This window comes from Copidosoma floridanum, unplaced genomic scaffold (genome assembly GCF_036245765.1).
Source record: "Copidosoma floridanum isolate Cflo_tuat_1 unplaced genomic scaffold, Cflo_Japanese_pri ptg000019l, whole genome shotgun sequence".
In the NCBI taxonomy this organism is placed as follows: Eukaryota; Metazoa; Arthropoda; class Insecta; order Hymenoptera; family Encyrtidae; genus Copidosoma; species Copidosoma floridanum.
In genome coordinates, this window is record NW_028321896.1 from 20,357,619 (window position 1) to 20,380,331 (window position 22,713).

Below are 22,713 nucleotides of genomic sequence, written 5' to 3' on the forward strand. Positions count from 1 at the left end.
TTTTGAATTGTAGCGCGTTTTTCAAAATATTACTTAATTTTTACTGATTTGTGAAAAGCTCAGTTACAACTTTGTTTAATATAGTTTATGGTTTAAATTTACGAAATGTATGAATATTTTCAAAGTCAATTAAGTAAGATATAATTTTAAAACATGGTAGAGAAAAAATTGTGATCATTTAGTCAACACATCTTTTTAATACATTTAACGAAAATATGTTTTATAGATTTTTGAATGATTATTGAGAGCTGTAGATTCAATATCTAAATATTTTTTTATTTATTATTTAACGAATGGTCCCCAAAAATAAATACAAAATAGAGTATATTTGTTAATTAAATGAGTAAATACGTTGATGATCAATTTTACGCCTCGAATTTCAAATTAATTTGGAACAAATAATTTATCGTCTGCTACGCAGAGTGTGCTTTTTTTGACATCACAAGAAATCGCAGAGGCATGGAGTCTTCTATTGAAAAGTACGTGAATTAAAAATTTATGTTAAATTGTAGCCATTAATTTTCTTTAAAAATTTAGATAAACAGAAGGTATAATGGAATTTAAAAATTTTTTAGACTTGACACTTGCGAAGTTTGCGCTACAGTCAAGGCAAAATATACGTGCCCCAAATGCGAGGTTAGAACTTGTGGACTTGCATGTGTAAACATTCATAAGGAACAGTTGGAATGCGATGGCATTCGTGACAAAACAAAGTTCATACCGGTACATTCATTCACAGATTTAGATTTATTGAGTGGTAATTATCAATAGCCTGATAACGAGTTGATTATACCAATATGAATAATTAGGGAAATTGATGCTTCAATTTTAGATTATCGCTTATTAGAGGATCTGGGTCGATCGGTTGAAAAGCTACAGCGTAATCCTCAGAAAAATTTTACAAGAGAAAACAAGGCGTTGCCTGTAGTAAGTGTACATAACATTGTATTACACTAGCTAACTTTTTTTTATAATGTCCATAACTAGTTATGCACAATAGTAATTTTCATTATTTATATTTTAAGTTCTTGATCAAATTAAAAAAGGCTGCTTATAACCGAGGAATTAATTTGCAATTTATGCCGCAAAATTTCAGTAGACACAAAGAAAATACTACGTTCTACAAGTGGAAGACAAATTTATTATCATGGAAAATAGAATTTATTTTTCCACAAGCTGGAAACATAAAATGGATTGTAAAAAAGTAAGTATCTAGCCAAATAATAAGTCTCTTGGTGTACTTTTATCATATGATTAAATTTTAGGGCACTAGAAACAACAAGGCTATCTAAGTTGTTAGAGGATATTTTTTATTCTGATTTCAATCAAAAATCGGATGACGATGAATCAATGAAATTGTCAGTACTGCAAGATAAATTGAAATTTTATCGTTCTTGCGGAATGAGTGGACTTAAAGTATTATTGAAAGCTGAAAAAGTTGAGAAATCAGATTCCAGGTTTGTTATCGCCCATATTTTGTAAAGTTTTATTTTTGCTGAAGATTCAATCCGTATTATTTTTTAAGGTTTTATGAATTAGACTTGACACAATCAATTCAAGAAAATTTGAAAAATAAAACAATAATAGAATATCCTATCATTTATGTTGTACTTAAAGATCATACCGATATGTTTGAAATTATAGACAGTGGTAAGCAATGAGATCAAAAATCATTATTATTACTGAAACTTACTTGAATAAAAATGTAAAGTGTATTTGGCAACTTTTTTTTCAGATGAAGAAGTTGAAAGAACTGATGAGTCACAAAAGGAAAGGAAAAATATAAAACAAAACATTCGAAACCACACAGTTAAAAATAACGAAGCTGATAAAGAAAAAATAGACGCTTCATTGAAATGCTTTTTCAGTGCTGACATTTCAGACTCCGAGGATGACGATGATAATGTAATTAGTAGTTATGATGAGAAGAAAAATTTTGAATCATATGATTCAGGTGAAGTAGCAATGTCGTGAATAGTTTTTTATAAACTTTTATTGTAAATACATTATTTTTCGTACCTACAAGATCGAACTTTTTATAAATATTTCAACATCAATAGGTTCCATTATAATACATTCATAATCAACATCCCTCTTAATTCAGTTGCATACCTCTAAAAACGTAGACATACGATTTACATTATTTTAAAAATAAGATACTTGTAGTAACATTTACAATGACAATATCATATTAAAAATAATTAGTTGTTTAAAAACATAGTTGGGTATACAAAAATTTGTATAAATTTATTATAAACGGAATATGTGACCAACAAAATTTTTTTTTTCAAAATACATTAATATTTAAAGATTATAAAACTAGTTTCTTTCAAAATAATATCTTGCTTGGCAAGTTTCTGTACTTTTCTAAAGTATAAAAAAGTACAAAACAAAGACTGAAAAAGCAACTAATCCAGCTACCGCTTTAATGTATACAGATTTGTTGTTCAAATATGCTGCATCTTTTCGATACTTGGTAGACATTGTCAATAAACCATGTGCTTTTGTATCTAACTCTGTAAAAGAATCAGTTAACATTGAATTTAATATAAGACAATCAGAACCACTAATTTAAACTAAAATTTAAAGTTTTATACCTGAAAGAACTGTTCCTCTTTGCAATACATCATCAATGTTTTGCACCATGATTCTCTGAACATCTTGAAGCTGATTATTCAATACATTCATGTTGCGTCGTGCTCTTCCGTCAGAAAATGTATTTTTTGCCTTTTTTAAATATGTGTCTATAATAAAAAGCATAATAGGTGTAATTAGTGAAAGTGCGTTTTAATAAAAAAAAAAAAAATTAAAAAAAAAAAACAGAAAGAAAAAATGAAAGTTTAAAAAAATTACCAAATTCAATAAATGTGTAAGGTCTCGTTACTGAATTAACTTTTTTGCCATATTGAATATGAAATTCTTGCGCAATGTCTTCTAAATAAGAGAATGCAGCACGCTTGCCAAAATTCTTTTCACACAAGACTAAATGACACACGTCATTATCTATGAGATAACTGGAATACCAAAATGAAATGTTAGTAATAGCATTTAAAAAAATTAAGTATATTAAAACTCACTGAAAATAATATGGTCCAGTTTCGATGGTACACGTTGCAGGGGACTGTGGACCTAATTTTCTGAACAACATTTTCGCTTGATTTTGATATTCCAAAATACTTCGCCCCGTCTGAAATTGAATTATTACAAAAAAATTGTAAAATCATGATTTAAATTGAATACGTGAATTTTTGAAAAATTCATGACGAAACTGAGCAATTATTTTCATCAGCAAGAAAAATATGCATTATAAAATAAAAAATAAGTCATCAATTGTACTCAGGAGACTCGTAAAAATATATTCGAGGGCAGTAGGCACTAATAGTAATAATAATAATCATCATCATTATCATTAAAAAGCACCAACGTTTGGCAGCTGGAATTCTAACCTGCTCATCCTCTTGCATCGCAGCTGCCAGCGGTAAGCCATCGCTCACCCTGGCTATCAGTGTCAGCAGAATCATCTTCACAGTCGTTAATCGATTTGCCTTCTTTTCTAGCTGTCAATCTTGAAATTGTCTGTCTCACCAACAAGTTGCTGCTAACATTTGTAGTTACAAGCACGCCGCTATCACCAAAATATTAACAGCTGACGTTTGACAAATTAGGGTCACACTGCCGCACTTAAGATTATAGGTGGTGTAACTCAAACCTCGTTTAATCGTGAATTTTAGATCAGTACTTAATTTTAGGCAAAGAACACAATTAATTACGAACCGTTACGGAGCTCTTCAGCTCTACACTCTACGAACTCCAAAACTGCTGTCAGGAGTGTCAGGTGCTGACGTGCTGTCGTGTCTCTAGGTTTGTTCAAGCCAATTTTCGGTGAGACTCGGAGAGACTCTGGGGAATCCTCCGAGAACCGAAAACGGAATGAACTAATTGAGGGCCTATACCGCCTATACGGTGGCAGCGTGAGGGCACTATATCTCTGCCTTCTGGTATAGAAGTGATTTTATATCCATCGTATCACTTGATGCAATGTTTATTTAAATTCAACCAGTAATTGTGACAAAGGTAATACTACAAGATTGTACTTAATTTCTTATTACATGTAATTTTTATAAATACATATACGTCACTGGTGCTCTTTACGTCATTCAGAGGTTAAAAAATACCCTAGATTTCAAATTAACCGTTCGTTCATCCAAGTGGAACATTCTTAAGGACGAAAACCAGCCCAGTTCAGATTTTCCCATTCAAAATAACATTGAAAAATCTGAACTGGGCTGGTTTTCGTATGAGGCGTCGATACATTGTCATATTTACATGTAGATAGTGGGTATATTTTTACTATTCGACAGTACGACATTTCGATTTTTCGGCTTTTGATTCGAGAAAGGAAGAGGGGAGAGAGATAAATGTGTCAGTTTTTATGTGATTCAAGTGTGCGAATCATGAACGTGAATTGTGAATGCGTGATTCGTGACTCGTAATTGTGCAGCGTGTCGCTGTAACTATATACCTGTACATATAGGTACAAAACATGAAGAGTCACCGAGCCTAAGCAGAGGTGATTAAAAGTGATCGGAGATCGGAGCTGCTCAAGTGCTACTCAAGTACTCAAGCTGCCCATGCCCACACCCACACTGCCGTGATACGAGATACGAGTGATACGACTTTAGTTACAATTAGTGTATGTGTAGGTAATCATTCATAAGCATACTTTTCCAATGTCGAGCCAGTCGTGGTCCTCGTTTATCATTATCGTGATTTTCCACCACTGCAGACTTTATAGATAACCAATTATTCAGTAATTTTAGTTAGGGCGGTTGCAGCTGTTTTTTTTTTTCAATCTTAAGTTCGAACTCCTGGAGTTGCCCAACCGACATTGACAGTAAAGAAAGACAGAGGAAAGGATACCTACATATATGTATGTGATCCTGATATACACAGCTACATGCTACTATTTGCACTGCCAGTGAATTTAGTGTAATAACTATACACATATATATTTCTCGTACGAAAGTGGGTGCTGATGCTGAGGTGAGTGAGAGGCTGAGAGGTGAGAGACAACACAAACCTGCAATTGCACTCTCTTCTACAGTCTTCTCTCTCTTGCTGCAAATGCAAACTGCATCACGATCACACATCGTACAGGGATACACATGATAAGTACGCATACGCACACGCTTGTTTTTTTTATATCGAGAAACAGTATGCGAGTCGAGTAAGAGGGAAATTTATAGCTGTCGTTCGCTAACTAAGTACTTATATCGTGCGGTCTACGTGTCTGTTTATTGCCCGAGCTGTCTCTTCCATACGGGAGTTGTCCGGGCCTTCGTGTCACAGCTGGCATGAAGTTTTGCTCATTTCGGAGCACTAGCTGCTACTCTGACCCGGATCACGGACACCTCGAGGACGCGAGTGTTCGAGTTTCGAGCTCACCCGGGTCCTAGTGCGTTATATAATTAGCAAAAATTTTGACAAAGCCATCGCTTAGGATATAGGTGTACCTACTACACAACTCCCGATTCAACCGTCGCGTTCAGTATGTGTTGTTCATCATCCTTGTATCTACAAGAGCATATACGTCTATTTCTCTGCAGTGCTCTATTTTGATATTTCTCCGACCGTTCGTCATTGTGCTTGCTTACATACTTATAGTACCTATCCATTTTACTCTGGTTTGTCTTTTGTAAAACGTGCTTTGTCATTCGTGACTTTATGTGTCCACCAGATTTGTTTCCATTAGTTATTTAAAGTGGCGAAAATTTTTTTTCTTTTTTTTTCCCCTAAGATCTTTTAGTATTTACCAATATGGAAGCTTGTTCATTACGTGTTAACTTTTCTTTTTTGCAGATTTTCTACAAAAATTTCTTTGCAAAGGTGATATTTCTACATTAGTATGAGTGTAAGTTCTTTAAAATAACTTTACCTAATACTTTAAAATTTAATTTGTATTTTTTTGCGTGTTTTCGATATAAATATCTTGCTTCTGCAGAATCCCTATCGAGTGAGGCCAACTAGAGCAAGAGCAGATGCCAGTCTAGCTGGATATGGAATACAGAGCCAGAAATCTTGGAATCCCGCTTCTGTTCCGAGGCCACCCAGTGTCGATAATAATGCAGTATTTCAGCAACCTCCTGCTCCTCCTCTGTTGATGAATCAAACAAAATCGGCAGCAGCTAACGATGCCTGGGATTGGAACGTTGACAATGGGAATAATGGAAACGACTCCTGGAATTGGAGCATCGAACAAGCTGCTGAACAACAGGCACAACACCATCAGCCTACGCTACCTCAACCACAACAGCAGCAAACAATAGTGCCACCACCTATAAATCAGTTTACTCCGTATCCTAATCAAAAGCAGCCTGTACCGCCACCGAGCCAAGACAATTATTACAAGACTTTGAATGGCAACAACAGGCTTCCTCAGCCTCCTTTAAATCAGCATGGGCCCTCTGGCAGAGAAACACCGAGAATTGCTCCTCCAGTTAGAGAACCAACTCAAAAGCAGACTGATTCTTTTCCTCCGTACACAAACTATAATCACAATCAACAGTTCCCTATTCCTCCCAGGCCTAGTTCAAACACAGCACCCTATTCGGGGCCCATAGATCAACATCAGTGGTCTGCAGAACAGCAAAATCAGAACTTGCCATATGCTGCACCAAGTCAAGTTCACAATCAAAAACCACCAATACATCCAACTCCTTTGCCTCCTGCTGTACCTCCAGTGAACAACTACAACTGGAGCAATACGGATCAGCAAAATGTTTCCATGCACACCTGGCAAAATCATACAGAGACTCAAACGCAAAATTACTGGCAAGAACCCAGCCCTTCAAAACAAGAGCAGTTTCCGGACAACAAAAATAATTCTTGGTCACAATTGGTACGTTTTCTTTAACTTTAACACAATACGTTTTCTGACAGTAGTGAGAAAACATGTGAGATAACACAATTTACTTTAATTAAAAAATATTCAATACTATTATGTTTTTTTTTGTACACTTTTAATTCTTTTATATTTGCTTTTTTTCTTAACAATTTTTGCTTCAACACTGCTTTTTTGTTCATTATACATTTTCATCAAGATTAAGTTAACAACAATTTTTACACAAAATATATATGTATATAATCAATGCACAGAGACTTACACATTCGTTTTTGAAGCGCAAGTACAAACACGCATACAAAACTGCTAGTGATTTATTGCTGGAATTGTAAAATATTAATGGTCCTTTCCAGTGTATATCATTTTTAGTTTGGTATCCTACATGTTTTTGAACTTATGTCACGTCGCTTATTAACAAATAATCAAAACAATTTGTAAATAGAATCAGCAATCAGCTCTCACCAATCTCAATCAGCAAAGAATTCCTAATGCTTATCCACCCTCGAGTACTAATAACAGTGAGCAAGCCAAATATTACACTTCTCACGAATCATCATTGCGTGAAAGCCCGTCATCCACGCAAAATTGGCTGCCGCCAAACGCACTGATCTCAAACAGGTGGACGAAAAACAATTCTGAGAATGTCACGAACGTTTTGCCCCGACAGCAATCGCTGCCTTCAAACACATGGTCTCAAGAAGAAAGTAATTCAGCGTCGTCTTGGCAGCAGGTCGGCACCGCAAGTAACATTCCAAACAGTCAGTGGAGACAGCCAAAGTTGCAGCCAGGTGGCTCGTTGGAAGAGTCGGCACTCTCGGAAAATAACAAAGGCGAATGGCAGCAGATTCACGCGCTCCCGTCGCACTTTAATTCGTCCACTACATCGACGACCTCGGGTTCATTGGCCAACATGTCCAGTAGCACCGAGCAATTGGAAGATAGGAAGAGGTCCCTGACTCCCACTACGAGCTGCGCTTCATTAAATGAATTTCAGTCTCAAGTAATCATTTTTATCACTTGAACGTATAAAGCGTAATTCTTGAATACTTGATAATTTAACTGAACGAAAAATGGTTTTCTTAGACTCCCAACTCCAACCAAGCCAGCGCAGAAAATAATACAGCGAGTGTGGGAGAAAATTTTATTCCTCAGAGCAATGTAGATCTTGACTGGAACAATGATGGAGACTGGAACACCGTTACAGAAATATCTAGCGGTGTGAGCAATATAAGTCTCAATAATAAATTTAATCAGCACGTTGATAATTCATCGTTACACAAAGAAGAACAGTCTGCGGCGCATATTGGTTCAGATTGGAGTCGCCAAGCAACATCGGGGCTAAAGTCCGACAGTATTGCAAATACACTGGAAAATGTACCAGTTTTATCTCAAGAGCACGTAAGTTTATCCTATTCCACTAAAATTATTAAAACACTGTTATAAATTAATTGATTATGTATATCTAATATTGTACATCCGTTTTTTTTTTTTTTACTTAACAGAATAGCATAGAAAGTTCACCTGTTGTCCCACAGGAGCAGTTTGACACACACCAGGCAATTAGCTCAAAATCATCAGAAACGATTCCTCAGACCAATTATGACCAATGGTACAAGCAAAGCGTGCGGACACAACCAGACACTGAATTTTTTGCCAACGACCACGCCCAACAGTGGCCTGTCGAACAAAATGTTGAAAATTACGAAAATATTCAGCAGTCCGCTGAGTTTGTCAATTTGGAAGTTGTAGCCCCAGAAACGCAAGAAAGAGATATTTACGGATCTCGTGATTCGATCAACAAAGAAACGCTGGACAACGATCAGATGCTGAAACAAATGAATACGTCGCGAGAGAGCGTTGTACGCGACTTCCGACAAGAAATCAACAACGTCGAAGTAGTACCAGGGGTTCAACAAATCCAGCAGTCTGTGACAACGGAACAGGTGCCGGATAATTACGAGTTCGCGTCCAATGATCGCAACACCTTTTTGGAGACTGGAGAACTGACGGACCCGCATTCACAGGAGCACGAGCCAATACCGCCAAGCCAGGACGACGATAATGATGAAGTGCCAAATGATATACCATTTTCGCGCGAGGTTCCCGGGCAGTCGAGTATGGATCCGCGTCGAAACGATCCCACTGGTCAAGAGCAGTACACACAGCTCCGACCTCCCCTGCCCGATCCTCGTCGCAATGATCCTTCGGGCCAAGAGCAGCTCGCACAGAATCGTACCAGCGTTCTCGACCGACCATTAGACAGAAGGGATGTGCCGTCAGGCCAGGAGCGTGTTACTCCTGTGCAGCAACAACAACAGCATCAGCCTCTTACAGCGCAACGCAGCAATGAGTTGGATACCGTTGAACGGCGAAATGATCCATCAGGTCGTGAACGTTCTTTGCCTCCACCGCCACCCCAGCAGCCTCGAAACGAGCCCTCTGGTGAAGAGCAGCGCACCATTCCAGTACAAGTTATAGTCAAGCAGCCCGAGGTCGTGGCTGTGAGAGAGATACCGGGAAGAGGTACTGATCCCGAAGACACGGTTCAGCAACCTGATAGCGGTCTCAGACAGATACCCGGCGGCTCATCCTCTAACGAGTCCGTACCGACTATGCCTGATGATCGAGCAGTTGCTACAACAGCTAGAGTCGTGACTGGGTCACAGCAGGCCACTGCTTCGCCACCGATACAAGATGCTTCAAGTGACGGTAGAAGCAAGCGGGAAGAAGCTGTGGGTGCTCCAGTGGCTGAGAACCAAACGGGCCCGCAAATTCGTCGTGATTCCTATGAAGATGGCGATGACGAGGGCTCAGGCAACAGCAGAGAAGGTAGCAGAGACCGACGCAGAGAAGCAAGTCCTAAGCCTAGGCATCCTCGCTACGACTACAACAGGAAACCTCCATAGTAAGACTTAAATTTGAACTCACTTTTTGTTCGCAAGTTTATTGAGTTAAGAATCAATCGAACCCAAATACATTGATTTTTCAGCTACGATCAAGAACGCGACTGCGAAGAAGATTACTATTACGATCGCCGGCGTGGGGCTGACTACGAGCGATCTTACAACTCCCGCGAGGATCTCGATAGACGTGACGGCTCTTATCGAGAAAATGATAGACGCCATAATAGTCGAGATGATCTCGATCGTGAAAGAGACCGCCATAATCGCGATGATCTTGACAGACGAGCTAGAGTAAAGGATGAAATCGACGATAGGGATGGACGGAGACGTGGTGGCGATGAGCGAAGACGCGACGGATCGGCTGATCCCAGGCGTTTGGATCGAGACGGTAGGGAGTATGATCCGCGGTATCCTAGGGACTATCTTGATCGTGATAGGAGGCGCGATGATCGGAGAACTCGCAGGTATCCGGAGTACGATCCACGAGACCCGCGAGATCCGCGTGACCCGCGTGATCCTCGCGATCCAAGAGATCCCCGTGATGCTTATAGAAGAGAGTACTACGATGATTCTTATGGGCGGAGGTGAGCATATATTTTTTTGCACGTCAAATCAATGCTATGAGCTTATTATATTAAATAAAAATAAAATCTTACAGCTCAAGGCCATCCAGCAGATCATCTTACAACGACAGAGAAAGGGATTATTACATGCGGTCGAGGGATCCATATGCTTCTTATGGCTATAACAGTACGTAATAACGTGTGATTTTGAAACACTTTTTTTTTTTTTTTTTTTTTACCAAAAATTCTACCTTTATTTTCTTAATTTTAGATTATCCAGGGTATGATTATGGGTCACAGTACAATAGTAATTACTATGCGTATCTTGAAAATCTGCGTAGGACAGATCCTGCTGCTTATGCCGATTGGTACCATAAATATTATCAGCAGCAGCAGCAACTGGCTCGAGGAGTAAACAATAGTTATCCCGAGGATAGAGCCAGTGTTCATTCTGGACGTAGTTCTTGTGACGACAGGTGAATATTTAACTAACAATAATTTTCAAAAAAATAGTGTGTCAGATATATACTTACTCTCTTGATATTTTTCTTGATATACTTGAATACTTGATAAGTATACCATAATTTAATTTGCATGCCAGAATGTTTATGAATTCAAACGTTCACGTCTGCTCGCCAAATAAAGCGATGTACGTCCCGTGTTTTGGCTTCCCTGCAGGGTGGGCCAAAAGTCCCTTACAGAGACGAAATATTTTATCACGAAATTTTAATAGGTGATTTTAGGTTAAAATGTAGAACGCTAGAAAGTGCTTTGTTATTTAACATTTTTGCAGACACCTTTTATTATTAATTAATGTTTTTTTGTCACATGAATTTTAAAAGCTGCTTTAAAACTTACAGAAATTCGAGTGAAAAACGAAATTTGACAGATGTATCCTTGCTAGAAGATCAAACGACTGCTTCGTCTAGATTGACTCCAACCAAATTCTCTACATCCCATGCAAAAGGTATGTTGCTTGTTTGCCAAGGTCTGTTGCGCGAGCATTATTCAATTTGTATTCGAATCTTTTGATTTAGGCTCGTTTTCAATTGGTTCGTTGATTCACGTCCACGCAAGTTACCCAACTGATGGAGAAAGGGCAAGAGTAGATATTGTAAAATTAGATCATTTCTTACCGCATGATAAAACGTTGCACGAACTACGAAGCTATCCTGGGCCTCTCATAAAGTGAGTCAATTTTCGTCATTTTTCATGTGTAATTAATGTTGGCTTGATTCTATTTTTTTACATTATTGCAGAGGTGTTACACACAAGAAGACCATCATTGAATACTGCGAAAATAAAATAAAGAAAGCACCCTCGAACGAAGATATTTTCGAAGTTTCGTCATACGTGCTGCTGTATGAGTTGATGATAATGCTGATCCAGCAAAATGGGGTTAGTCATGTTTAAGATTGATTATTCAGTCTGGGTATTTGTATAACTAACAAAATATTCCATTTTAGAATGTTGTCGGTGTCGATATTGCTTCTTTGCTATTGAGAAACAAGGAGGCTTTTCCTTACGAAGCAATTAAACCAATCAGAGAACTCGTTCGTCGAGAATCCACGATATCTCAGCGATCTGGTGCTTCAGGTGGTGAAAAAAGTGCTGCCGAACCCGTACAATCGCTTGAGCCGGAGGATCGCACGACACCACACAAAACTGTTGAGCAGTTGACTGATGAATTTAGAAAGACGTTATTGTATGGGCTGGTGCAAGAAGCTTTGGGTAAAATATTTTTATACTTAAAAATTTCTCTTTGAGTAATTTTGTACAGTTGTGTTAATTTTCAATCATTCTTGTTACATAGAATTCGCAATGGCTGAGGGTCTCTGGGGTCATGCTCTTTTCTTAGCGAGCAAATTGGACAAACGCACCCATGCATCCGTAATGACGCGTTTTGCCAACAGTTTACCGCCTCAAGATCCATTGCAAACTTTGTATCAGCTTCATTCTGGTCGTGTACCTGCAAGTGTAACTGTAGGTATTTTTACATTATTATCCATTTGTGGTTTCTTTTGAAAATTAACAACTTATAATTTTCAGTGTGTTTCCGATGCAAAATGGGACGACTGGAGGCCCCATTTGGCCATGATCATATCAAACACGTCAATGAATCCCGACATCAACCGCCGTTCGATTTCTAGCCTTGGTGATACACTCGCCACCCGTGGCGACATTTACGCTGCTCATTTTTGCTACATTTTATCCCAAATCGAATTTGGAGCTTATGGCTCTAACAACGTTAAGATTGTTCTGATCGGTGCCAATCATCTCAAACCTTATCCCGAGTTTATCAGCACCGAAGCAGTAATGCTGACCGAAATCTACGAGTATGCGCGTAAGCTCAGCGAGCCTTTCACTCTTGTCGAACTGCAAACGTTCAAGTTCAACTTGGCCCTGAAAATGGTGGACTATGGACTTGTCGAAAAAGCTCTGTTGTACATCGAACAAGTGGCAACTAGTATCGCCAACGAGCCCGAAAAGTACAAGCAGTCTTTCATCAACGACATCTACGTTCTCGGCGATCGGCTCAAGTATCACGATCCAATTTGCAAGGATTCCGATGAGGACGCATCAAATCTACCGTGGTTAAACTGCCTTGCCGAGATAGTCGGCAAGTGCGAAAAAGGCGAGATTGTCCAAGAGAAAAATTTTTCTGTGCCCCATGTTCTTTCCCCGGAAGCCAACGTTGAATCCATGGAAATTCATCAGCACAAGCAAAATAAATGGGACGCTGTTCAAAATGCAGACTACAGCATTGTAGAAAATAATGCAACTTCGATAATGGGTATCACTGACGTGGATTCTCACATGGCTTGGCACCCAAAGCCTCCGAGTTCCACGTTACAGGATCATTATGGTATTCCTGGTGAGTCTCAATACAACATCAACAACGAGAGTGCTAACGAAACGCAGCAGCATTACCAGTCATATCAGCAAGATTACTGGACAGCCCAACAACAACAGCAGCAGCAACAGCAACAGACTTACGATCAGCAGGATTACACAAATCTACAGTACACGACAACTCAGCAGTCAGAAGCAGAGATCGCGGATCAAAATAAGTGGGCGTATGAGGTACGTAAAAATAATGTACTTTAGCTGTAAGCTTGCTAACTTGTAACGTTAAAGCTTTAATTGCGCGTGATTGTCTTTCTTTCACTAATTAAAAATCGAAAATCTGTACAGACCGTTTGTGAGCAATAGTCGTTGAGTTTGTTGTTGGATTTTAAAAACTAATTAAAATATTCACTGAAAATTTTTACTTTGTAAGTTCATTGAAAACTTTTGGGATGTACTTATCATAATTACTAACAAGGAGGTGTTCTGACACGCTGGCTTTGGGTTCTAAAAAAATTTTTTAAAACTCAATAATCAAGGTTTCAGGTGTTTTGGCTGGTTTTCCTCAAATATGGATTTACCTTTTTTTTTTTAATATACATCGATTGAAAGCTTATACATTACTATCACCTGTAATATAATGATTTATGTGCACCGACTATACTTTTTTTCACACATCCACATTTTACCGTTCAAATACACAAAAAGCAAAGCAAAAAGTTGGAAAAAAAACTCGGCTAACTTTACAACAATGACAGAAGCATTCAATTTAAAGCAAGAAGACCTCCTTGCAAGCATCCCAGAAAAAAAAAAAGAAAAAAAAAAAAAAGAAAAAAAAAGAAATAAAGGACCACAAGTAAAAAAAACTAATGAGACATATCTCGCCTCTGTTCTCTTTAACGCGTCCTGTGGCTGGCCGAAAAAAAAAATTTATTTTTTAACGGAGCAGTCGGATAAGGCGAAGGCGAAGCCAGCGGATGAGCCGAGCACAGCCGAAGTAAGTAGTAATGCAAGCCACCTAAACATTACAAGCACTCCCAACAAGTTCCTCTGTCCCGAGGACAGATCTGGTCGCGAAATGCTACTGCGCCAGCGTCGTCGACCCCAAAAGCCCGCAAACACCGAAACTGTATCTCCTGCGAACCAGCAGCCTCTGCTAATCCAAGCCGAGGAGCTGCTGAACGAGACTCTGTCTACGCAGCAGCAGCGGTCCAATTTTCCAAGAGTCAGTGCTTCGTACCCGCTAATCGCGCCAAACGCCAGAAATCGAGTCTCGTCAAAGGAAGAATTTCTGGCCAAATCGAAGAACTCTCAGCTGCCGGTGTTTCTCAAATGTACGTCGATACGCCGAGACGTCCACCCGGAAGTTGGAAAAAATCCCGCGGACGGATTGGAGGCAGAGGAGAAGGGGGAACCTAAGAAATATGAGACCTGCAGGACCACGGATCTCGATATTCAGTTCCAAGAGATGAAGCCCAACGACGCTCTCGTCAGTCCGTCGCTGTACAAAAAACCAGAAGAAAGGGCCAGTAGTGCCCGGGGGCAGTCGCTGCGGCAATACTGTAATTTTGACGAGAAGAAGATCGTCAAGGTGGCGCCGCACGTGCGCAGGAAGGACGTGATATGCGACACGGTGGACGCCTGGAGCAGGCAAAGCGACGCAACGACGAACTTGAAACTCGAGCGCAGTACCGGCAGGCCGCGGTATCGGCCTCTCGTCTTTGGCGGCACGTACCCCATCGACGCGCCTTTCGCAGCCTCCGGGGGCTCGACATTGGCAGCGAGCCAACTGCAAAAGGACTATTCGAATAATTTACCCGTCCGACACGTGGCCAAGACTTTTGACATTGACGCGCCGACTTGCTTGGAATAAGCGGCCCTGTTTTATCACCACGCGATGATCACAAGTCCTATACACTGACCATGGGCTCGCTGATTTTTTTTACACGACTAGGGGCCCAATTATGCTTTATGTTCTGTGTTGCGCACTCGTATGTATACGTGTATTCTGAATGTCAATCTGATGGACCAAAGTACTACGACCAGTCGGTCTATTTCTTTTGGCTTTTGTTGAAGCGTTGTTTTAAAGATTTTGTTATGAATGTGCGATACATAACACTATTTAAAATAAGTCTATTCTTGACTTGAATTGTTTGGTATGTTTGGTAATATACGAATCGTGATGTCGCGTTTGTACACATGCACCATTTTGATGGGGATCACATCGTTTCGTTGTGGTATTTTGTCTACAATTCGCAATTTTATGTACGAAAGCTACGAATGTTAAATCATATCTATGAAAAATAAAAGCGTAAATGACTGAAAATATCGACTTTTACTTTTGCTTGAACGAAAAGAAAACACGTCAGAAAATCGTTTTTTTTCACCATACAAGCACACAAATATTCCCAACACTTACATGTAAAAAATCGAGAAAAAAAATCAATAACCCTAGTTAAGAGTATTAATCCTATGCTTGAAGCATGCAAAGTGTCTCCTTGATTACTGCCCACCTGCGCTGTCAGCCTTGAATACTCGATACTCGTAGACACATTAGACAGGAATCAAGGATGGACTTTGCAGGAGCAAATTTGCGATGATCAATCTTCTCCCTTCGCTTGTAGCCGCAGCAGCACCACCAGCCGAGCGTTTCATTGGGCCCGAGCGGGGGCAAGCAGTACGACCCACTGGAGGAACTCGAGTCCCTGGAGCCGTCCAAGTCGTTGCCCGTTGGCAGCAAGTCTGGGACTTCCGGCAGCGACGCGAAAAAGCCGGGGGACAAATCATTGGACAAGGGCAAGAACAACCCTGGCGGCTCGTGGTTCGGTGGACTTATCAGCAAATTCGCGCTCAAGCCCAAGAACCAGATGATACTGCCGGATGACAACAATCCTTCGGTGAGCTTGACTTGTTTCCCTGAAATGTTTTGTCTTAAGTAGCTTGACACAAGTCATTGTACACGTACTTATGCAGTTGAAAAACGAAGAAAACATCATTGTTATTTCAACTTGTGCAGAATTGGTTTTTTTTTTTTTTTTTTTTTTTTTTTTTTTTTTTAATTTTTATAACGATTAGACGATTTTCATCTACTTGCGTACAAGGAACGTTTTATGTTTTGTTTGATTAAGGGTTCACGCGGATTCTATTGGTAGCTCGGTTGTAAACAAATTATTGGAATTGGAGCAAGGCCAGTACGTTGATCAAGCAAAAAATATAAATTTTACTTGATTTTGTCTTTTTTAACTTACTAACAATTATTCTGACTTTTTTGATGTTTCCGCAATTTTATCTAAAACCTCTAACAATCCGAAAAACAAAGGTTCCTCAAGAACGACAAAACGTTTTTTTTACTCCTACCAAGTGTCATTATTTTTCACAGTACCTATTTGCATATACATACATATACACACACAGTAGAACTTGATTTCGAAGCACGACAATATACTCACATTATAATTATCATCTGAGTGGCAAGCAAATGTGCATCCATGTGTGCATCGAAATTGTTTCACACAGTTTTGCTTTTTCCTGAAATAATTTTCATTTGATCAACCACTGGATGTCCCATTTTTTAAATCTTGTGTGCAGATCGTGTGGGACCCGGTGAAAAATAGGTGGACGAATAAGGAGGAAGAGAACGGCGACGGCCCAGCTCCTCTTGCCCCTCCGCCGAAAATGTCCGAGATCCCAGGCTTCAAGCCGTTCTCCACTGCTCCAGTAGCGCCGCCTTGCCCGAAGCCCCCAGCTCCCGAGGTTCCGACGTCCGAGCACGCCAACGAGCCTCCACTGAATGCCTCGAAACTGATAACTGCTGGTGGTACCAACATGTTCAAAATGTCGAGGAACCGTAGTATGCGCGCCAACTACGTTGATGTGATGAATCCTGGGAGTACCAAGCCCAGTGCGGCCGCTCCCATGCTTACCGTGCCCACGCCGGTTGGCTCTCCCGCGGCGCCCATGGCTACCTCCTCGCCGCAACTGTTCATCCCTGCACCCGGTGAGTCGAGATTTTATTTTGTTGTTAGCTGACACATAAATATCTTAGTCGTCACCCGTAACGATCGTAACTGAGTTGTTGTATTTTTTTTCAGTTAATGATCCAAATGCACCTACAGACTTTTTAACTCAAGCGGCGCCGGTTGTTCCGCAGTCGAACGAAAACTCACACGGGGTAAGTTAGTAAAGAGAAAGATTTTTTTTTTGTTTTTTAAATGACCACTCGGCCAATCCTGTTACTTTTATATATATACGTCACATCACCAACAGTTTAGATTTTCCCACTCTTTTTACAAATCACGTTCATTTTCACATCTTTTATTTTTGAATGCTCTTTTGTTAGTCAGTTTTTTTTTTTTTTTTTTCATCTGTATTCGTACATAGTAGTAGATTTTATTTTTTGGTATTTTGTTTTGGGTGTGAACATTACAAATAAGGTAGACATGATTTTTTTTTTTGTCACCAGAACCAATATTTTTAATGATTTTTCTTGTACGTTTTATTCTAGTTTGTATTTTAAACATGAACCCGCGTAAAGCGATTGGTGGTATAGAGACGGACTTTTAATTCAAAGGCCCCAAGTGTAAATCTCACTCACTGTTTAATCTTTGGGTTTCAAGCCTTTGAAAATAGTATGATGCTTAGTAAAACAAGATGTAATTAATGTGTCTACTGTATCTTAACTTTTCACAAGTTTTTTTTTTTTTTTTTTTTTTTTTTTTTTCCCATCATCATTCTTCATGTACATTCCTATTATGATTTTTTTTATTATCGTGTTGTCATTCAATATGCTACGAGTAACGTGTTCAATCATTGAATTTGTGATGTTTTGTTGGATAGAATTTTGTTTGTTGAATATTTTCCATTGCATGAATTATTGTCAGACCATGGAAAAACGAGAATGAAAGAAGTAGGTGAATTGTAAGTTAAAATTAGAAATTTTTAAATAGTTAATTATGATTTTATCTAGAATGTATAAAAAGATTATTGTGTCATATGTGTACATTTAAGACTTTATGTACTCTTAGTTAGATTGATTTGAACTAAAAGTGTAATATAAAATTAACTGTCGATTAATAATTGTACAAATGAATAATGAAAATAATACAATATCAAAATAAGAGTTTCTAATTTTCATTAAAAAAAATAATCCACCTTTCTTTTCATGTCTTCTATTTGCAAGCAGTTGGGGAAGCAGAATGATCTAGCCAAATAACAATTATTACCAATAGTAAGAGAAAAAAATTTTAATACGTAGACGTCTCTGTTGTGCACCTCTTTTTGAGTTGTTAGTGGATGTAAATTATTGTTTTCAGTACTGAATATTCATTGGAACAGCATTTTTAAAGAAATATACAGTTTACAAGAACTTTGAAAATATTCCACTAACATCTCTCTGATTTAATTAAAATTTGTTGTAAAATGATTTTTTCACGTTTGCACGTAGTTTCTTATTCTTCTAACATTGCACTAGGTAGAAAATTTTTTTTTATAAGTATCTGATCGTTATTTGTGCTAGCTTTGTGCTTTATTTCAAACCAGTTCAATAAACACGCACCAAAGGCTAAAAACTATACTTACATAGTTTTCTTTGTAAACAGACGAATATCTGTTGATGCCTAATGTTCCTTTCACATTTTTAGTTGACATAAAAAAAAACACAAAAATGTTTTTATAACACTATCCCTAGTACACAAAAAGCGCATGCAAGTTCTAACGCGTATGTTAATGCATTAATTTGTGTGGTGTGGATTTGAAGGAATTTCGCTGACCCTTTCTCTTAAACAATGTAAAACATTTTCCTTGGACGAATTTAAAACACCCAAAGCTCCTGTAACTTTCTTCATTACGAAAAACTAATCAGGAATAAAAAAATGTTTTTAAAAACGACAGGACAACTAGTCCAATAGGTGATAAAACATAAAGTAAGCGACGACATCTGCAAAAATTTGACTTCGAGATGTGATTATTTTTCTTTATTTTCTGTTTTTTTTTTTTTTTTGTTAAAAAAAATTTTTTTTTTTTTTTTTATTGAACATGAATGTAAACCAAAAAGCTCTCACGCTGGAGCTCGGCCAGCTCGCTATCCCGAGAAGTACAGAGCTACACAATGAGGGATCCGCGGCTTCTCCAACGAGACAAGGTAAAATCAATGCATTCTCATCCTCCTCCGTCTTTGACCCTTTGCCGCTGACTACCCGGTTTTCTTTGCAATGTAACGTCCGCCAAAATCCTCTTGGCTTTTTTTTATCCACGCCTTATGCATATAAACTGTATACCATTGTATATACTACAAGCAAAGCTTTCTCCGTCCGTCCACCACACAAAGAATTGAATTTATTATTTTTATTATTCTGACCTATTGTACTCGTGTGATTTATCTTTTCTTTTTTTTTTTCTATCTAGTAACAGATTCTCAGCTAGTTAACAAAGTATGTATGCCTTCATCACATCAAATTCATTGCATTATTTGTTTTTCCAGTTTTTTTATCTTTAAAACTCTGGAAAAACTTGGTGCGATAATGATAACCCATTTTTTTTCTCATTGACACTGCATGTTTTACAATTACTACATTTTCTGTTAAATTTTTTCCACACACGCATCCTTCTCTACTTTTTATAAAATTCCTTTTTTTTTCCACTTATTGCTGCACTATTTAAGTTTTTCGAAAAATCATGTGAAATACTACTTTCTTGTAGTTAGATATGTTTGCAAGTAAGATAATTTAATAAAAGATTTTCCGGCTCTATAATTTCACTCACACGTACATCCAAGTTAATGATTAGTCGAGAGAATAATTTAAACTAGTCAAACGTAGCAAATTACTATTATTATTATTATTATTATTATTATTATTATTATTATTTTTTAATATGCGTAGCTAATGCTCGAAAACTTGCACGCATATTGTGTAAATTTACACTCGACCCACCACTTGCAAGGAAAATAATATAACTTTCAAACGCTACTTATTAGCACCAAATTTAGCCATCGTAACCTGAGAATTTCACAAATTTATTAACATTTATGCCAACCACGGGGATAACACCCGGAACGAAATTTTAATTGAACCGAGCTTTATGAAATATTGGCAATAAGTCACGCCGAGAGACGGAGCAATCTTCACCGGTAATTCATTTTCCTTGCAATACATCTCTTCGGGCTGGAGTCGAATGTAGTACAGTAGTGGGGTAAATGTATATAAGTAATACCATAGTGGAACACTGATGGGAAAAATTCTTATATTGAGGATTATTTTTTTGCAGCATAAAAAAAATGTTGGTAAATATACACGTATGCGTATTTCCTAGCGTATCGGGTCACACTCGAAAATATAAAAATTTTTTCCTATCAACGCACGTGGTAAGCAAGAGATAAAAGGCAATCAATCGACCATCGTAACCTTTCGCCCCGTAACTAGGGACCAATGATGTACAACCCCGTGGACATGAAGGATCGATCGCAGAAGGGCCAGCAGTCGCGCAACCGATACCCACCCCGATAAGTGACGCGGAGAAGCTGCAGCCGACTTCTTCTTCTTCTTCGCGTACGGGTATTTTTACCGGGAAAACGTCGTCTCACACCTGCATGTGCGCACTTTTTTGGCCTTTCTTTTTCTAATCCATCAAACGCACCAAAGCGCGAACAAGTTGTTTCTGTACACGCGACGTGCGAACGTTTTAATGATAATAAAAAACAAAAAAAAAAAAACAGGAGGGAGCTTTAGAAAAACAAAAAAAAATTAGAGAAATGGATCGAACATTTTTTACAATCGTCATTTCGGGGAGTGCTAGAATTAATAAACAATTGATACTGCGTTAAGTTTACACAGAAAAATAGAGATAAGATATTATAAATAGTAATATTAGTTACAACAATTGTAGATAGGTAAAATAAATCATACATGTATAGGCGAGCTGATCGCCGAATTTGTCAACACGAGTCGGGATATTTTTTTCTTCTCTTACCGCAAATAAAAAAAAAAAAAAAAAAAAAAAAAAAAAATTATTTAGCTTGTACGCTTAATGATTTAACAATTTATGTAAATGTATTGTTTCGTGTTCTGCATTTTCGTTGGGCTTTCGCGATGGTGCGTGCAATTATATGTATTCCGGGCTGTTTCATCACGTTTGTTTTTCGTTGTATTCTTTTGTGTATTTTCATTGTTCATTCCTATTGACCAGAGAGTACAATCATACGTATATGTTATATTTGTATAAATATACTTTTTTTTTAATTTTTTTTTTTTTCACTCGAGTGTTAATTACCAACGTGTTATTAAATTTGTGTTGTATACAAGTGTAAACGAAAAGGCGCTCGCGTATCACTGTCACTCGAGAGGTCGAGGGTCGTGATGTTGACGTTTGCTTTTTTATACACGAGCACGTCGTATAATCGTTTAGATAGGTATTAATATTGATAATCCGTGGCGTCGCGCGTTACGGGAAAGCCAATTTATCGATTAGAAAGTCGAATGGTAATGCGAAACGATTTGTTGTTTGTGTGTAAAATACATTGGATGACGAGTGTTTCGATTTTTATAAGTAATATCCATGAAGAGCTCGCGCAAGTGAATGTGCGTCTATTCGGTTTAGAAAATAGTATAGATAATCAATTAATTCACTAATACAACATCGATGCTGTAGCCGAGAGTAAACGTATGTTAATAGTAATTGACAATCCATTACTTCGAAGGAAACTCTGATACGCGGAGGACGAGTCGCGACGAGACTGATATTCTCTTTCCATACCGATTTCATGTACGTTCGAGTACTGTATTTGTTAAACTATTACCCATGCGGTAAGGGTGTCCTGTGTTTTTTTCCAGCTTCATTGATTTGCTCTCAGACGAAAATTAGACTTGTCGAGACTCGTCCTTTGGCCGATTTTTTTTTTTTTTTTTTCATACGAGGATCGTTAGTCCATAGAAAATTGTCATACAGTATGAATTGTACATTTCCTCACAAGCTTATTTTTTTACACGCATCAATTATAGTTTTTATTCTTTTTTGCAAAATACATTTAATTGGTGGCATTACTTGTAGCTTATTGAACGTTTTGTATGTATTGTTTCAACAAATTATGTTCGTGGTGGTTGGTATAAGTTCATTATATCGAGAATATATTATTAAACGTTTATGCTCGTACTAAAATTATCTTATCTACAGGTGTGATTATGTCGAATGTATTGTTCTAGTGTTTGACGAAAAAAAATCAAAAGTTTTCGCTAATTAGTTTTGATAGGGATGCAATTTATGGTTGCTAAACTTACTCATCTAAGACACTGACGAGGAGCTTATTTTGTGGAGTTGGAAAAAATAATCGTGCAACCACCTAGGCGATTTGTATAAGAGGGTCGGTGAGTAAAGTTATCGTCGGTTATTACTCAAAGTCTTGGGTTGAAGCAAAAGATAAACTTTACAACTCCATTTTTCACACAAATCGCTTGAAAGTATGTCGTAAGCGTATACATTTTTTTGCAATTCATTTAGATGTAATCTA

General features: G+C 38.1%; 3 protein-coding genes across 6 annotated transcripts; 2 read left to right on the top strand and 1 right to left on the bottom strand.

The window, feature by feature from the left end:
- Positions 1–430: 430 nt before the first annotated feature.
- On the top strand, positions 431–2,117 carry LOC106641021 (box C/D snoRNA protein 1). Its single transcript, XM_014355230.2, has 7 exons — positions 431–479; positions 576–757; positions 833–927; positions 1,026–1,204; positions 1,266–1,457; positions 1,526–1,650; positions 1,736–2,117. Exons 1-7 carry the CDS (start codon positions 460–462, stop codon positions 1,972–1,974), a joined length of 1,032 nt encoding a protein of 343 aa, XP_014210716.2. The 5' UTR covers positions 431–459; the 3' UTR covers positions 1,975–2,117.
- On the bottom strand, positions 2,015–3,897 carry Sec22 (vesicle-trafficking protein SEC22). 2 transcript variants are annotated; one of them, XM_023389849.2, is made up of 5 exons: positions 3,435–3,897; positions 3,078–3,187; positions 2,854–3,014; positions 2,598–2,744; positions 2,015–2,516 (listed from the first exon to the last, which is right to left on the bottom strand). In XM_023389849.2, exons 1-5 carry the CDS (start codon positions 3,519–3,521, stop codon positions 2,368–2,370), a joined length of 654 nt encoding a protein of 217 aa, XP_023245617.2. In that variant the 5' UTR covers positions 3,522–3,897; the 3' UTR covers positions 2,015–2,367. The 2 variants fall into 2 exon arrangements, with proteins under 2 accessions (XP_023245617.2, XP_014210729.2); XM_014355243.3 differs by having other exon boundaries at positions 2,016–2,516; positions 3,447–3,894.
- Positions 3,898–4,466: 569 nt separating this feature from the next.
- Sec16 (endoplasmic reticulum export factor secretory 16) lies at positions 4,467–21,198 on the top strand. 3 transcript variants are annotated; one of them, XM_089593269.1, is made up of 22 exons: positions 4,467–4,693; positions 5,860–5,911; positions 6,002–6,898; positions 7,344–7,901; positions 7,985–8,299; positions 8,404–9,806; positions 9,891–10,388; positions 10,463–10,554; positions 10,639–10,843; positions 10,969–11,100; positions 11,228–11,334; positions 11,405–11,555; positions 11,627–11,765; positions 11,834–12,098; positions 12,181–12,350; positions 12,417–13,451; positions 14,164–14,211; positions 15,839–16,111; positions 16,803–17,211; positions 17,306–17,385; positions 19,267–19,353; positions 20,633–21,198. In XM_089593269.1, the coding sequence occupies exons 2-22, from the start codon at positions 5,906–5,908 to the stop codon at positions 20,714–20,716; spliced, it is 6,954 nt and encodes a 2,317-aa protein (XP_089449395.1). In that variant the 5' UTR covers positions 4,467–4,693; positions 5,860–5,905; the 3' UTR covers positions 20,717–21,198. The 3 variants fall into 3 exon arrangements, with proteins under 3 accessions (XP_089449395.1, XP_089449396.1, XP_089449397.1); XM_089593270.1 differs by lacking the exons at positions 4,467–4,693; positions 10,969–11,100 and adding an exon at positions 5,053–5,172; XM_089593271.1 differs by lacking the exons at positions 4,467–4,693; positions 10,969–11,100 and adding an exon at positions 5,053–5,172 and having other exon boundaries at positions 7,569–7,901.
- The last annotated feature ends 1,515 nt before the right edge of the window (positions 21,199–22,713 follow it).

Coding starts and splice junctions, on each gene's coding strand:
- Sec22 (XM_023389849.2), bottom strand. CDS start 3,521: ATGATTCTGCTGACACTGATAGCCAGGGTGAGCGATGGCTTACCGCTG. Junction 3,188..3,434: donor ATGAGCAGGTTAGAATTCCA/GCTGCCAAACGT, acceptor ATTCAATTTCAG/ACGGGGCGAAGTATTTTGGA. Junction 2,517..2,597: donor AAGAGGAACAGTTCTTTCAG/GTATAAAACTTT, acceptor ATTCTTTTACAG/AGTTAGATACAAAAGCACAT.
- Sec16 (XM_089593269.1), top strand. Junction 10,389..10,462: donor GATGATTCTTATGGGCGGAG/GTGAGCATATAT, acceptor AAAATCTTACAG/CTCAAGGCCATCCAGCAGAT. Junction 10,844..10,968: donor CGTAGTTCTTGTGACGACAG/GTGAATATTTAA, acceptor TTTGCATGCCAG/AATGTTTATGAATTCAAACG.
- LOC106641021 (XM_014355230.2), top strand. CDS start 460: ATGGAGTCTTCTATTGAAAA. Junction 758..832: donor AGATTTAGATTTATTGAGTG/GTAATTATCAAT, acceptor CTTCAATTTTAG/ATTATCGCTTATTAGAGGAT. Junction 1,205..1,265: donor ATAAAATGGATTGTAAAAAA/GTAAGTATCTAG, acceptor ATTAAATTTTAG/GGCACTAGAAACAACAAGGC.